At 38.1% G+C, this 16,442-nt stretch overlaps 1 protein-coding gene across 3 annotated transcripts in view; it reads left to right on the top strand.

Moving 5' to 3' along the window:
- ARMC1 (armadillo repeat containing 1) overlaps nt 1-12,854 on the top strand; it is a 29,416-nt gene extending 16,562 nt beyond the window's left edge. For 2 of the 3 annotated variants that reach the window (XM_035317673.1, XM_035317674.1), the window contains exons 4-7: nt 6,055-6,244; nt 9,795-9,911; nt 9,997-10,071; nt 10,640-12,854. In XM_035317673.1, coding sequence (XP_035173564.1) covers nt 6,055-6,244; nt 9,795-9,911; nt 9,997-10,071; nt 10,640-10,831 — 574 coding nt within the window. In that variant the 3' untranslated portion in view covers nt 10,832-12,854. Of the gene's footprint in view, nt 1-482; nt 1,450-6,054; nt 6,245-9,794; nt 9,912-9,996; nt 10,072-10,639 lie in introns of those variants that run through there. The other variant, XM_035317675.1, reaches the window with a different exon arrangement.
- Nucleotides 12,855-16,442: the final 3,588 nt, after the last annotated feature.

The raw sequence follows: 16,442 nt of genomic DNA, 5'->3' as shown, positions 1-16,442 counted from the left end.
CTAGGAAAGTCAGCCTGACCTTGCCTTGTTTCCACGATGTGCCAGCTTTGCAGTAAATAAAGGTGATGCATAGCTAGCACATTGTTGATACCATTGGGGTGAAGTCACGTAACACAACTGTGCTCAGGCATCAAGCGGTCTGGCTGCTTGCTTTTGGATTTAGAGGATCTTAGTGCTGCAGCTCAGAGGGTCGCTTTAAACTAGCCCAGTCCTTCAGGTTCTTGTGTTTTTCCTATAAATTGTATTTCCTATTGTTAACCCACTGCTGTACTGAGATGTTGCTCTTGGAGAATGTGTTTTTAAGAAAGTAGGTGGTAATCCTAATCCTTCTCGTCAGCTGCTGTGTAATGTTATCTGGGCTTTACTGGGTGTTTTAGGGCTAGAGGAAACTGAGCAAGCAATGTATTGTAACGGGTGGCATGGAAATAGCACCTTCCTGGGGCTGTGAGAAAGCGTGCACTGAAGTAATGCTCTTTTTCAAGTTGTTTTCAAATGGCCTGCCCGTTGCCTGGAACGAGTCAGGAGAGCAGCCGTATGCTTGTGAGACCAACATACCATGGGATGCACTCAAAGCTCACAAGAAAGAGCAGCATTCTTGGAGATAAGAAGGAATCCTGCCCTGGCACTGGAGCAGAACAGTCAGAAAAACAGCCAGATCAAATAACTGTCTTGAAACAGATTGCTTTTTCTCTAATACTATGCTCTTTCTTTAGGCTTGTCATTCATGCTCAAAGTTTTCATCAAAACCACGTCAATCATTGTGCCTCACTTCTAGAATCCAGGATTAGTGTGTTTTTTGTTTTTTTTTTTTTTTCCCTCTCCTTACAGAATATAGCAATCCTTTGTAATTTACGACTCCTTTTAGATGTTCCTAAAGACGCTGTTTCTGTTCCTGAGTATAGGAAGAACAAACTCTGAAAGAAAGTTGGTCACCTGCAAATAAATACATCAATGGCCTTAGTGGCATAGTTGTTTTGAATATCAATTTTAGCCATTTTTAACCCTAATGTAATCACTTGATCTCTACCAATTATATGCTCGAAGGTTTCTAATACAGCCATATTTACCCAACGAATTTGGATGGAAATCTTGCCATTCCATTAAATTCTTGTTTGTGCTTTTTTTTTTTTTTTGTCATTCAGGATACTGTATTTACTGCAATGAATGAGGTTTATTTTAGAAGTAAAGTGATGGCTGAAATTATTACTTAGAATTCCAGGGAAAAACATTAGCACTATGCTGAATGTATTAAAAGGATTAGGGATAAATGAAAATACTTCTATGTGACCACGTGTTTTCCTGAACTTTTTGGAAAGGTTCTTCGGTCATATGGGAAATGAAATCTCTCAAAGTAGTATTTTGAAGAAAAACTGTTGCATTCAATCCTTTGTTACATTATCACTGACATGCATAAGATTTTTCTGTAATAAAAGCACAAGTTAAACTTGAGTTGTTTTCACTTCAGTTGACTTGAGATGTTTATGAGTAGGTCATTTAATATGGAATTCAGCTGAACTCTTTGTAAATGTGTTCACAGAATCACAGAATGGTGGAGGTGGGAAGGGACCTCTGGAGCCATCTGGTCCAAACCTCTGCTCAAGCAGGGCAACCCAGAGCAGGTTGCCCAGGACCATGTCCAGGTGGCTTTTGAAGATCTTCATGGAGAGAGACTCCACAGCCTCTCTGTGTTTCAGTTTGTGCCCATTGCATCTTGTCCTGTCACAAGGCACCACTGAAAAGAGCCTGGCTCCATCTTCATTGCGTCCTACCTTCAAATGTCTGTGTACATTAATAAAATATATTGCTAAAATGTATTTTAAAATTGAAATTGATAAATCAATTGATTAAATTGATAGATAAAATCACCCCGAGCCTTCTCTAGTCCCAGCTCAAGGTGTACCTGGACACAGCACCGCAAGTGCAGTCTCAGCAGTGCAGAGTAGCGGGGATCAATCACCTCCCTTGACCTGCTAACAGTACTTTGCCTAACACAGCCCAGGGTACCTTTAGTGTACTTTGTACCAAGTGCACATTGCTGGCTGGTGTTCAAGTTGGTGTCCACCAGGGCCTTTCCTACCAAGCTGCTTTCCAGCTGGGTGACCCCCTGCATGTATTGATGCCTGGGGTTGTTCCTTCCCAGGTGCAGGACTCCACATCTTGCTGAGCTTCACGTGGTTCCTGTCAGCCCGTTTCTCCAGTCTGCCCAGGCCCCTCTGGGTGGCAGCACAACCATTTGGTGAGTCAGCCACTCCCCTCAGGTTTGTGTCATCTGCAAACTTGCTGAGGGTGCACTTACCCCATCATCCAGACAATCAAGGAAGATGTTGAACATGATTAGACCTACTGTGTACCCTGGGGTACGCTGCTAGTGAGTGGCGTGCAGACTTTGCAGGCCTGCAGCGATCGATCACCACCCTCTGGGCCAAGTATAACTTCCCCTTGGTGAATCCACGCTGACTGCTCCTGATCACCTTCATGTGCCTGGAAATGGTTTCCAGAATTAGTTGCTCTGTTTAACTTCCCAGGGAATGAGGTGAGACTGGCCAACCTGTAGTTCCCTGGGTCCTCCTGCTTGCCCCTGTTAAAGATAGATATGACGTCTGCTTCAGTCCCTGAGCACCTCTCCCAATTGCAGTGAGCGTTCAAAGATGATTGAGAGCCTTGAAATCTCATGGATGTTAACTTCGTCTTATGGGTAGTGGACAAAGTGAGCACCAAAAGCAGCAGCATTGTAGATGTGAGACTCTTATGTTTGGAATTACATGACAAGTCTTTTTGATAGAATCTGGGATGTCGTTGAACCTCTGGCAAACAAAGATATCCTCTTTAATTTGAAAACCTTCTGCCTCTGGGTTACAAACTCAGTAGGAACATTCTAATGAAATTATAGTATTTCGGTTATTTGTTTAGATAATGTGTCATTGGAGCACAATGTATGCCACTAAGGAAATCCACATAATGGCTTTTTCACGGGATATGCTGTACTTTGAGCAGGGTTATGGTTGCATCTGTTTCCCCTGATTCAGGGGTGCATGTGTATATACGTACGTATGTTTATATAAGCTATGTATATACTAAATTATGGGTTTAAAAAGGGTAGGGTGGTCTTTTACACACACACGCATATGTAAAAGTATATAAACAAACATATTTGTATCTTGTCTTTCTCCAAAAGGGGAAAATCCACTCCATTATATTAGTATTTTTCAGCCTTTGTACTTCTAAAGTAACAAAGTTGTAATTCTGTTTACATCAGATACAGTTATTCCAGGAAGGCCACTGGGGCCATTCTGCTCTCCCTTATGATGCTGTGTGTGTACTTAGATCACATGCTGATGATACAATCATAATGCTATATGCTACTGCTTGCCATTCTTTCTGAGCATGCATACTCTACGCACATGGCATGTACCTTTGGTGTTGTGGCTGTTAATGATCTCGTTTAAGCCCTTTTTTTAAAATACTAAGTCCTGATTTTAAAATATCTTACATTAAAAACTTGGACCATGTTTACAAAGTTATTTTTGATTTCATAGAAAATGGCAAATGTTTCCTATATCCTCTTCTCACAGATAGAGCACATGTCACTTGGATTCTGTGTCCGTCTTACTTACAGAGCCAGCCTTGAGTGAACATAGTGGAAGGACAGACAGCAGTCTAGGATGACAGGAATTCAAGAAGACAGTTAAAATTAAAGGTCTGGGTTTCTGACAGGCATCTTCTAAATCTTGCTGAAGTAATGTAAGATGTTACTGCCTGTGAGAATGGTGGTAGCCAACTCTTAGTCTTTCTTTAACTAGAGACTTTTCCCATTTCCCTAGCGGGGCCAGGGCAGCACTGGTCACTGCATACTGACTCCGTAGTAGGTTCCTGCACCTTCTTTGGTGAATGAAGTGCTGTACCAAAGTGTGCACAAGGGTGGTGGAAAGACGAGCAGGAATTCCCTTCTGCTGCTCTGACAGTGGCGGGAGGCTGGGTCACGCAGCTATGAACGGAGGTATCTGAAACTGCTGAAGCACACTTGATGGGAGGGCCTTAAGAATGATCACCTCTTAAGGTTATTTTTTTCTCATTTCAAGGAACTAAATCACAGCCCAAGTGTTATTCTATTTTTTCTTTTTGGAAATTTCCACTATTCTACTACTATTTTTTTTTTTTTTTAATTTTGCACGTAGCTTTGTTGTTTTGTTACAAATATAGTGTATAAAAATAGCCAATGTTGCACATCAGCTTGGCTTTAGAATAGGGAGGATTTATTATACTTGTTTATTTACAGACGGATGTTTTTCTGAGAGATATTAAGGTTTCTATTTTTTGTAGCTGTTGTATAAATTGCTTTAATGAACGTCTAACAGATTGATGCAAAACTTGTATTCATTCATTTTACAAGTACACAATTATAAAGGCTATGTGTGGGATTTTGTCCATCTTTGTTTTAACTAAGTTACCGAATATATAATACTGCTTTACTACACCAGAAAACTTAGACTTACACCTTTTTTTTTGATTGTCTTGCAATCTGATATTCTTATTCCACACCCATCATTCTTACCCTTGTAGCGTAGTGTCTGACTTTCATAATGCTTCAGATTCTCTTTTATATAAAAGTAGTCTTGTGTTTGGGACTTATTTTTTTAAAATGTAAAAGGATTAACTAGTTTATCATCTGTAACCTAGTGGTAAGATGTGATAATCCTCTATTAAAATACAGAAAGCAATATGAGTGGTTTTTAAGTTTGTACGCATATATTTAACTCTGTAGACTTGTTCTAGGAATAACTTAGAATGCTATCAAATAAGGGTGGATTAAAATTTGTGCTTTCAAATCAACAAGTTGTGTAAATAGTGCAATTAATCATGTTATTACTCTTCCAAAAATGGCACCAACTATAACATTAGGAGTATAAAATGTGTGAAATTCACTGTTGATTTTTGACTTTTAGACACTTGAATATTTTATATTTACTGCCGTATTGGCAACATTAATTTCTTGTGTATGTATGCAAATATGTGTGCATGTGTGTATATACATATTATAGACATTATTAGGTATATTTTTCTCATTTCTTTATGATTTTTTTTACGTTCCAGGATGCAATAGCACAATTGTATTCAAACAAAAACTCTTGCCAACTGTTAGTGGGTGCTGTAGGTGAGATAGTGAAATTTCAATAATGTGCTTAGTTAACTGCTTCATTATTATTTTTTAATGTTAAAAATAGAAGCCCAGTATTGCAACTCGCTTGATATTAACAGGATTTTTTTGTGGGTTGAGAGAATTTGCCAAAACTAATGGATAGATAAATTTCTTGGTGTCTTGATAAGATATCACTTCTTCTACACAAGCTATTTTATTACCACCTCAAGACATCAACTTGCATGGCTTTGATGTTAAACTTCATCATCTATTCTACTACTTTATCTAATAAGGATCAAGTTGAAGTCTTTGAGTTTTCAGCACTTGTTTCTGTAATTCTAAAGATACTTGGTAATTACTTGGTGTTTGCTAAACAAAGCAGTAAAGCTCTGATTCATCATTTTAAGGTTAATTGCAAGCTCATGCTACAATAATTTTGTTTCTGCACATAGGTTTAAATCACTGGTATAATTAATGCAGGGTTGAATTTGGACAATGGATTTATATTAGTACTTTATTAAAATTAGTTTTCATTAATCATAGGAAATTAATATATGTTCAACTTCCTACCTGGATTTTTTTTCTATCTGAAAAATACTACCATTTAGTTCATATTACAAATTTTAGCCTAGTCAGAAATACCCTTTCCATTCTTTAGGAAAATGTGGGATTCTGCTTTGCTGTTGTTGCTCAGTAATTTTTGAGAAGAAAACATTTGTCAAGGTTACAGTTCTATAGAGAAATATTTATTATTATGTAATGATAATGTAATGTAATAATGTAATGTAATATGTTAATTTTTTTGCTATGTATTTACTGTGTAACTGTATTTCTGTAGCTGGAGTGGTACATAAGTGGTAGGTGGAACACTAATGTAAAAATAATTCTTTACAAATCTTAATCCCCTTTTCTTTCAGGACCACTACACCAGGAGAGACTAAACTTTTGGCTTCTGAAGTTTATGACATCCTTCAGTCGTCCAACACGTCAGACATGGACAATGTGAATGAGATGAATTATCGTCGACGGAAAGCACAGTTTTTCCTTGGCAGCACAAATAAACGTGCCAAGACAGTGGTTTTACATATAGATGGCCTTGATGACTCGGTAAGGAAACCTTCAGCACTTGTGTAAATAAGGCATGCTGTACTGAGATGTCTTCTGCACACACAAATCATGTGTTCAGGCTACTTGCGTGTGGCATCATCAGTTGTCAGCAATTTATGTGAATTGTGTTTTGAACCACAAAATTTATATAAATTCTTGCATAAACTGAGTTTACTCAGTATCTAAAGATATTTTGAAGGCAAGTTTCCTTTATGTTTAGCTTCTCTAAAAACTAGTTTATTTCTACCTCTCCTAATTTTCTTTTATTTTTCAAGAATGAGTGGAATAAACAAGGTACCTTCAGCAGTTTCACTTCATATTTTGTGGTTGTACCAGTCTGTTAAATTAAAAAAAAAAAAGTTTCAGTTATGAGAGATTTCAGTTGCTGTTCTTTTATTACCCTTAATTTGGAAACACTAGGTTTTCTTTGAGTTGGTTTTGCTGCATCTTTTCATTGTCTGTGAGATCTTTTCTACTGTAGTGACCAGAATGGCATTTGAGTTAATGAGGTCTCACTGAGTCTTTATGTAATGTCAGAATAACTTCTACGGATTTATCTACCGTACCCCTGTAGATAACACCCCAGGGCCATGTTTGCCTTTTTACGGCTGCCAAACAGCATGTAGGCTGTTTAAGCATGTTATCCACAAGTGCCCTCCGGACTCTCTATCTTCAGTTTTGTACCCATTTTAAATGATCAAACCTGATCCTTTGCTTTGTTGCTTTACATTTTGCCAAGTAAGCCTGTCCACAAGCCCACTTTATCAACAGCATGCCCGTCGTACTGTTTTCGTAAGACCATAGTTAATTCCTTTAGAAATAACATGCTGTTCTAACTCACTTTATGCAGAGTAAATATTTTTTACAGTTTTGTCTTTCCACCACTTGCTCTGCCTAGAAAGACTGTGCCTTGTCAACTGCATTGGCTTTTGTACTTTGAAGTGTTCTTTTAATCCAGTCCAATCAGTTGTCTCAGTGTTTTTTTTTCCTTTTTCTCTTAATTGTGTTCTTTGTTTTGTTTTGTTCTTAAGCTTGTAATTGGTTTATTTGTTCATAGGTCTCTCCAAGAAAGAAATTTCATCTGCTTCTACTGTGAGTTTAGATGTACTGGTTATAGCTCGATTCCATCTTAAAAGAATTTTTGTGTGCCCTTTTACAAATGGAACCTAGCCAGATTTGTAGAGTTTTATATTTTAAGTGTTGAGACAAAGGTACTCACTGCTATTCTGAAAAAATGTAGGGTATTTAGATATTCAGATCCAGAGAGTAAAACTGAAGGCTTCTGTAGTTGCCTAGAGCACACCAGCATGTTTTCTTAGCTCATTGTTGAAGAAAAGAAAAATCTAACTGTGTGCTAGCTGGAGACAGCTAGTGTAAATAGCTCTGTATTTCATCAGTTGATTAAAGAAATGCTAGTGGTACTCCAGGTGCCCATCCAGCAGTTAAACATCCCTATAGTGCTGTTTAAAATGTCAGAATGAGTTGAGATTTTGAGAATGAAGGATGTGAACAGTAAAAGCAGTTTATTCCCAACTTAACTAGCAAAGAGTGTTAGGTGGGACATATGAGTGTTAGAAGGCACAATAAATAAATGCAGGGCTGTAAATACTGTGTTCTCAGTTACCTGTGTGATTTTTTTTAGTCATTTAGATTTGAAGCAAAAAAAAACTTCTCTTAGGGAAGATTGCAAATCCTACAATTGCTTGTGGATTTTTAAACCTCACTTCAGGAAGGGAGGGGAAAGGTTTGTTGTTGTTTAGTGTGGGGTAAAATGTTTTTAAGATCTAATTATCATATTTGATTGTAAGTTTTAAAAAAGAAAAAAATGAGGCAGTACTTCAGGAGTCTGTGGTGTACCCTTCAGCGAGTTTTCTGGTCTGCAGATTTTAGTAGGACTTATTAGGGTGTGATCATTTTGCTGCCCTGTCAGCTGGCTTTTCTTAGTCTTCAGAATTACCACATGGTCCAGAGTTGCTCAAAGTATTTGGACGCAGAAGTTGGCCCTATATCAGTCTCTTTACATAAAAAGTATCTGCAAGAAAATAACCTCCTAAAACCTTCACCTGTCGTACCCTGTGCCCGTGTATCAGAAGTACCGTACAGAAAGATGGTTTGCCGTGTACTGCTGGGGTTTGTGCCCGATTGCCATAGTCAGACATACTTGCAAAAGACATTTGGGCAGCAAGGCTGGAGGATGCCAAGCTACCAGCTTTCTAAGGGTTCTGTAAGGATGTTGGTAAGTTTTTTGTCCTTATGAAGTATCTTTAAGACCAGCTACCTGATTGCTGAAGCCTGGTTTCGAATTGAACTGAGGTGCCTGGGAGTAAACTTGAGATCTCAGAGTAAAAAGCGAAATTCTGTCCAGAATTGCTATATACCGATATGGTCATGAGTTGTTTATTTAAGCTAACAAAATGCAAATTACTTCATTCTTATGTCCAAAGTAGTTTTGACTTCCACTCATGGAAGGTAGCCTATTGTCTTTGTATCAGATATTTTGTGTGTATAATAAGCGCAGCCTATCTGTCAATGTTAGTTTTTTTAAATGGTCAGAAATGTTAACTGTTTCAATACACACGAACTTATGCCAATGAATTGTTTCAAATACAAAAACTGCTGACAACAAACTGCTTCAGTCAGCTCTTCCAGAGAATAAAATAATTTAATTTACTTTTTATGTATGAAACTGTCCCAGCTAGTTATTTGATAACTAACAATGTGCTTTGAAATTACTTATTTAAAATATTGCAGAAACTTGGACTGAAAGTCAAAGACATCATTATTTTGAACCTATGTAATGTTGTCAGTGTATTCCTAGTACCTTCCATCTTTTCTTTTTTCCCTTTCTGTGCTAACAGTCTCTCCAAATGTATTTTACTCCCTTTTGCTACAAGCATCCTGTCATGCAAATACTAAAAGGAAAGAAAAAAGAGAGGATAAAACAGAAAAGGTGCAACTAGTATAGGTCAATGTAATGTTACGGCACAGGAGGTGATGTCACTTGTTTTAAACATAACATTCTGTGGGTTATCAGCCAAATGTTTTCCCTTTGAAATAGGAGTTAAGCTTATGTTGTGCTGCGATGTCCATGAGCTGCCACAGATGAAGCAGCTGCAAGATACAACAGCTGCTTTGATGCATTCAGTCAGTATGGATGCAAGGTGTCTGATAAATAGCAACTTAAACACTAACTACTCATCAATGAGCACTTCAGTCAATCAGAACTTAACCAGAGGGGACTGTTTAGCTGATCATACGGAGAAAAACATTCTTTGCTTTTCAGCACTTTCCTCTAATTATTTACAGTTGATTCCATCCTTCTTTGACTTCTAAAGTGTAAGCATTTTTTTGTTGTTGTTGTCGTTGCAAGACAGCCTAATATTTGTGCACTAAAATGTAAGTCTTAGTTTCTGTTTTACAAAATTGCTGTTGAGTAACCACCTGCCTTCAGATGTACAGGAATTCCTAATTCCTAACTAATTGTTAGCATTTTCACATGGTGTACTATGCAAGTATTTTATTTGTGGGGCTTTTCTTTTTTTTTCCCTAGTCTCGAAGGAATCTTTGTGAAGAAGCTTTGTTGAAAATTAAAGGTGTTATTAGTTTTACGTTTCAAATGGCTGTTCAAAGATGTGTGGTCCGAATTCGCTCAGACTTAAAAGCAGAGGTAAGTGCTCAGTAACTCTCAAGATCCTCACGTTACTGCATTTCTGTCCTACTGAGCTCTTGCTTTTTCTCTGTACTTGTTCTAGGCTTTGGCAACAGCAATTGCATCAACCAAAGTTATGAAGGCACAGCAAGTTGTAAAAAGTGAAAGTGGTGAAGAGGTAGGATTTGCATCTTTCTAAACACCAGTTTGAGTTTGCCTGTGTCTCTTAATACCTGATGCACTGTGTCTATAACACTTCATGTCAGGCAAAATTTTTAAGTGGGACTACTACCCATACAGTTTAAGATGAATAAAGAGTGTCCTGTGTTAGGACATATATCCGTGGAATGGTTTTGTGGAATTTACAATGGAATTGTTTGGGAGGATGACAGGAACACTAACTGTTTCTTGTCTTAATGATAGGTTTTCCTGATATGAAAAGAATCAGACTGAAACTTTTTGGCAGCAGTTGCTAAAGTGTGAAGTGTGTTTTTATTTCACAACCATAGTAATAGGGCAACGTCCTTTCAATTTATATTTTTCTTTCACATTAAGTAAAAGTTTTTCTTGTGTGTCTTGTAAGCATGGTAGGTTCCAGATGCATCCATTGATGGACTTGCTGTAAGGGAGGGCTGGGAAGTAGGGGGGTCTCACAGCGTGCATGCCTGTCATCATGATACGTAACTTTCATTTGTAATTTTAAGTTACAACATTTGACGTGATTTTGATCTCTTGTGGTTTATCAGATGCTAGTTCCGTTCCAAGATACTCCAGTGGAAGTAGAACAGAATACAGATCTACCTGAGTATTTGCCAGAAGATGAAAGCCCTACTAAGGAACAGGATAAAGCAGTGTCTCGTGTTGGGTCACACCCAGAAGGTGCAGCAAGCTGGCTCAGCACAGCAGCAAACTTTCTATCCAGATCTTTCTACTGGTGACTTGTATTTGGTGTTAAAAGACTGTGTGAACCAACAGGGGGGCCAGTTTTCCATTGGTGTGGTGAACTGCCAAGTGCAATTTGCAATAAATTATCACAGAAATTTTAGATTACGCAAATGTATGCTGCATTTTACATTTTATTGGACGTTTAGCCTGGTAGGGCAGGGGTCAGAGGACAGAGGCCTCCAATCAAGTCGTTCTTTCATTTGTTTTTCATGTAGGTTTTATTGCTTCACTTTTTAAAATGGGTCCACTATTACATACCAAACATTTATGTGTATAGAGCTTTAAGTTTGACTTCACATGAAACACATGATAGGGAGAATTCATTTAACTCAAGTCTCAGGGCCTCTGTGAATGAAAATTCTTAATAGCTCGAGATGTACGTGAAATAAAATGCCCTTTTTATTTCTGCATCCCTTTCAACTAATTTCATTTAATTCCTAGGTTTTGACTCCAGATAAAAGAATAGCCTGCCTCTCTTTTTGCCTTCATTTTTGCCAACTGTGTTCACAGAATGAGCATGATGTTCCCTTTTTTGCTATTAAGCTAGAATCACTACAGACTTGAAATTTATAACCCTTTTATGTGTATTAAAATTGTTTCCAGTCTGACCTTAACCATCGGAGTGCTTGACCTTAAGAAATAAGGGGATTGAATAAACACAAATATGTGTACATACGTTGTACAGTAAATAAACTAGAACATATTTGTAATGATGGGTGTGACTGACTCATGTATATAACTAACAAATACCACTGACTGCTGTTCAGGCTAGTTGGGAAGACTGTAGCAAAAAAAGCTCTGGTCTAAGGTAGTGACAGCCCATTGCAGCTCTGTCTGAAGAGAATAGAGGAATGTAAACTATTTGATTAAGAAATGGTGTTCACTGTTAAGAAATATTTAATGGTAACTGAAACTTTATGAATTTGAAGAGTAAAGCAGAACTGAATGCCTCTTTTGCCACAGTGCCACTCAAATTTAGGCTTTAATCCTTTTTATTTTTTTTTTTACCTAACAGATCTGCTAAATAATTACTGTTCTCTCCTTATGTCTTTCATGAGATTCCCATGAAAGTATGTGAGCTTGGACAGGCTTAAAAACGTGTTGGCTTTACCTTGTTACTTACAGACAGCATAGGTTTAAAGATGTCTTGATAATTTCTGTGACCAGAAGTGATAATAAAAGCAAAACTTCAGTAGGTAGAGAATAGGATGGACCTGAGCTGTTAGTTAACACTGTGTGCCTGAGAGTATTCTACACACAGTGCTTGAAAACTGCAGTGCCACTGCTTTGTTGTACTAAAGGAATACAGCTGAGGACTATAAATAACATTATAAACCTCATTATCTGATGCTTTTTTTTGTGGTAACGTATTTGCTGTAATATTAACAAGAGTTTTAATGCATCGAAGTTAATTCCTGTGTGCCTTTGCACAAGGAATAAAAGGAAATTCACAGGCTGTCATAATACTACAGAAAAATACTACAGAAATGCAGAGGAAACGATGATGTAAAATAATAACACAGATCAGAGTTCACCCACCCAAGTTAATTGTCATTCTAGGACAAAAAAGAAAGGAAAGCTTGTTGGCAGACTAAGTGTCTCATGTTTTTTAATATAACTAGTTTATTTTTGATTCAGGTTTACACGCACAGATTGAAAATACAGGCTTTTCAGGGCATGTATTGCTTTAAATATGTAATATTACTCATATTGCTGTCTAGAATGTTACAGTACCAAATGTGTTTGAAAAGCCCTCTGTTCTATAGCCATGAATGCAGAGTTTGTTCTTTTCTGCGTTAACATCTGTTTGCATTTGCATTGCTGCACATCTATTTACTAAAAGACTACACCCTTTGGACATTAATGGTTCAATACCAGTAGGTATTACAGTTTGTTTGTGCATTCGGTCTGTAGGTGTGCTTTTATGACAGTATTGCAGCTCTTGTAGAACAGTTTAAGGCATCTGTAAAAGTTTTTGAAATATATTGTAAAATAATAAAGGATAATATAACTAAACGTATGACTGCTGTGGCTTTTTAAATGTGGCATTCAAGTTTTTTATGGTATTAAAAGTACATCTTGAATTCGACAGAGAAACATATTAAGAGTTGCAGTGAGATCTTTGCATGTCACTGTTTTTGTGGATGTTTCGAGCATGCTTTCATTTTAAACAAAGTTTGTGTAAAGAATAGGTAAGTAGAAGCTACTCAAGGACACCATCTCATTCATTGTTAGGGCTTTTTTAGAACATAAGTTGTCTTTGATGCTTTGCAGTATATATTTTTTTAGGGAAAACAAGAATCAACATTTGTTGAGTTATCTGATTCTGAAAAAGCTTTTTTTTTTAAAAAAAAAAAGTGAAGGCAGCACACAGTTGCTTGCACTTTTTTCAGAAGTCACAGAAAGGATAAGAAATCTCTTTGACTTAAGAAGATGGATAAAAATGACAAAAACGTGGTTTCCAAGGAAGTTGAATTGGGAGACAGAGCACTGGTCTCACATTGCACTAGCTATTCCTTGCTTTCCAAGGGAGTCACTGCCTTGCATTGTGGTTTAAGCTCCTGAATTGTCCTAGGGTTATAGCAATGAAAACCATAATAATCACTGCCATGTTTCTTCATAATAAGAGTAAACGCTGATGGGGCAGATAGAGGCAAAATTAGGATTCATAACTGTGCCTCTGTGAACTGCTGTCAAAGCACTGTAAGCATTCTGCAGTGTGGTGAAATACAATATAGTCTAACTTTCCCTCTCCACAAACACCTATGGCTTATTCTGTACAAAAATAGCTGATGTTGCTGAGCTCTGCCACAGGCCTTCTAAGCTGGGGGCAAGAGTACTGTGTGGGGCTAAATCAGGAGAAGGATTCTGCACCTAGGCAGATGCAAACTGGCAGGTGTGAAGTACTCCTGTAAGTGCATGCAATGTAAAATAAAATGTGGGTGCTCCTTTTTGCCTGTGAACAACTCTCCAGCTGTCAACTAGCAGAGTTTAAAAACATGCCTAATAAAAATTAGCAGCAGCATTCTGTGCTATATTCCTTTTGCAGAAGGCTGGGTCACATAGTCTGTCCTGTTTCTTCATCTGCATCTAATTATTTTGAGTTCCTAAAATGTTAACAAATCTATTTGTTAAAATTAAGACTTTTTTAAGTAGGGATGAGAATAGCCTCTCAGCCCATCTCAGATTCTGTTTGTAATAATTTAAGAAAAGTTGAGTTCCTGTTCCTTGGCAAAAGGGGGTCCGTGATGGGATCACTGGAGACTTCTTGAGTCAGGTACAGCAAGTAATTAGCCTCAGGGGTGAGACTGTTCAAACTCCTTCTCTAAAGCTTAGAATACAACTGTTTAAAATAATAATAATAATAATAATTTTCCTATTTCTTTTATACGGAGCAAACAATGCTCTTCTTGGTCTGCTTTTCACGCAGGGTTGAAAAACTGATTTAAATTGTTGGTACTTGACATGTATATTGGTTAAAACACAGGGCAAGATATACCTTGTGTAAGTTGATGCAGGTGCTGCAGAATTGAGTTACTAACATTTCTTTGTGTTACTGTTCATTTAGGTGCATGTTGCATGGTAGTGACTGGAAGAGTTAGAGCTTCCCCTGTGGAATAAAGATCCATTAAAACATTTTAAAATGTCTGGTGATACCGAAACATCTCAGAGAAGATGCACGCTCTCACCACGTTTTTGTGCCACTTGTTGTGGTACGAGTTGGTTTTTATATATTGCTTCACCCTTGCAATTAAAGGCTTGCTGAGCACCTGCTGTTCAAGTCAGCTGCCCATGCTTGTGCAAGTCCGCCCGGCCTTCCTAAGGAGCTGAATAAAATCAGAACTAGAACCAAGTGCAAAAAGCAGCAGTGTATGGCAGAATGCATGGTTGGCATTGAAAGTGTCTTTTAAATACCAGGTATGAAAAACTTAACCACGATACTGCAGGAGTGTTGCTTTCATTTCCAATCAGAGCACTGAGTTAAATGTAGATTATGAAAATACGGGTGCGCAGCTGTTCTGTAGTAACTCCTTGCTATGTTATAGCCTCTTCCAGTTGAGGTCCGTGGGGGCTGTGGGTGTGCTGGCACATGGCTAAGGGAATCACCCTGTCAGCTTCTCTGTGCCACCTGCAGATCTGCTTCTTCATGACCAGGGAGGGAGGGCGAGCTACCAAGCGAGCACATGGTGAGCTCGCAGGGAGCAGCTGGCGCGCCGTTCTCACCTAGCATCCCGCAGTAACGCGAACATACGTAACAGGAGGTCTTTACCACGATGTTTGCATGCTTTCCCCCTTTTACAGACTCTACAACTCCATTTATCCAAAACTGGCCAGGAATCCTGAGAAGCGCAATGTTTCATGAGCTGGCTGATTTGTAGTGATGTTTTACTGCAAAACGAAGCTGAACTGCTTTCCGTATTAGGAGGGGCCTTTGCTTTGTCTGGCCTGGAACAGTCAGATGTGCTGTAAGCAACTCTGTATTGAATTATACGTAGGATAGCATCATGAGCCAGGCATGACTGAAGGCTAGTTTTCTTCTCAAAGTAGCCCCCAACAATTTACTGAAATTCCAAGTAAGGAATAACTGTTGGTAACAAATACCCTTTCAAGTTGATTTAAAATAATAATAATTTTGCTGCTTTTTTATAAGTTATGTTATATTTTTAAAGCTTTGCAGAACGTTCTATTTCAGCAGCACGACATGCAATGCATACCCAAGGCGTTTTCTGTGGTCACATATGTTCAAGCATCACCCTGACAGTGGTGTTTACGCCCTTTCCAGCAGTTAATGTGTTTAGTTGCTTCCGATCCCTAAATGCTTCTAAAGAAGGTGTGATGGCCTTCATAAACTTGTAAGTATACTATCATATAGCTCATATGAACACATTTCTTTTTACTTCTCAAGAGAACGTTTGAACTGTTCTTTAAGCCCCTCTCCTCCCCTGTGACAAAACGGTGTCACATTTGTTGTGTTAGCTTTCGGTCACGTTTTGTTCACCTGGGAGGACGCCAAGGTGCGTTGATTTGTGTTAAGCTTTGAGGGTCAGCAAGAAGATTCAGAATGGGGAGTCCTTTTTTGGGGGAAGGACGGGAGAGAAGAGAGGGGAAGCTGGAAGCAGGTTCCAAGATTTACACTTGCAGGCTGCTCCTTTTTGCCAGAGGAGCAGTGCTGATTTAACATTACACGAGCCTGTCTGAAGGTGACAGTTTACCTTGCATTATGGTGAGATTAATTTTTTTCTGAATAAAGGCTTAAACTACCGTAACAGATTTTTGATTATACAAACCCGTATTGTTAACGTGGAAGTCCCATGGTTAATGTTGACAAAGTCATTCGTGTTCATTATCTTGGTATAAAACTAAAAGCTTATACGTTGCCCTTGGTTTTCATGGCTTTTCCCCTTTACTACAACAAATATGTGTTGTAATGTTTTAGCAAATAACCATTATTGTTTAGACACTGTAATGCAGTGGGATGCAGTAAATGGCATGTTTTAAGGAGTCTATTTCTATGCATATAAATACCTGTAAAGCTTACTGAAGGTGAATAGTGGCTACTACTTAGCTCAATTGTTGGCCACGTTACTGAAACAACGAAGATAT

Source organism: Oxyura jamaicensis, chromosome 2 (assembly GCF_011077185.1).
Source record: "Oxyura jamaicensis isolate SHBP4307 breed ruddy duck chromosome 2, BPBGC_Ojam_1.0, whole genome shotgun sequence".
Lineage (NCBI taxonomy): Eukaryota > Metazoa > Chordata > Aves > Anseriformes > Anatidae > Oxyura > Oxyura jamaicensis.
This window is presented reverse-complemented; position numbering and strand designations above follow the sequence as displayed.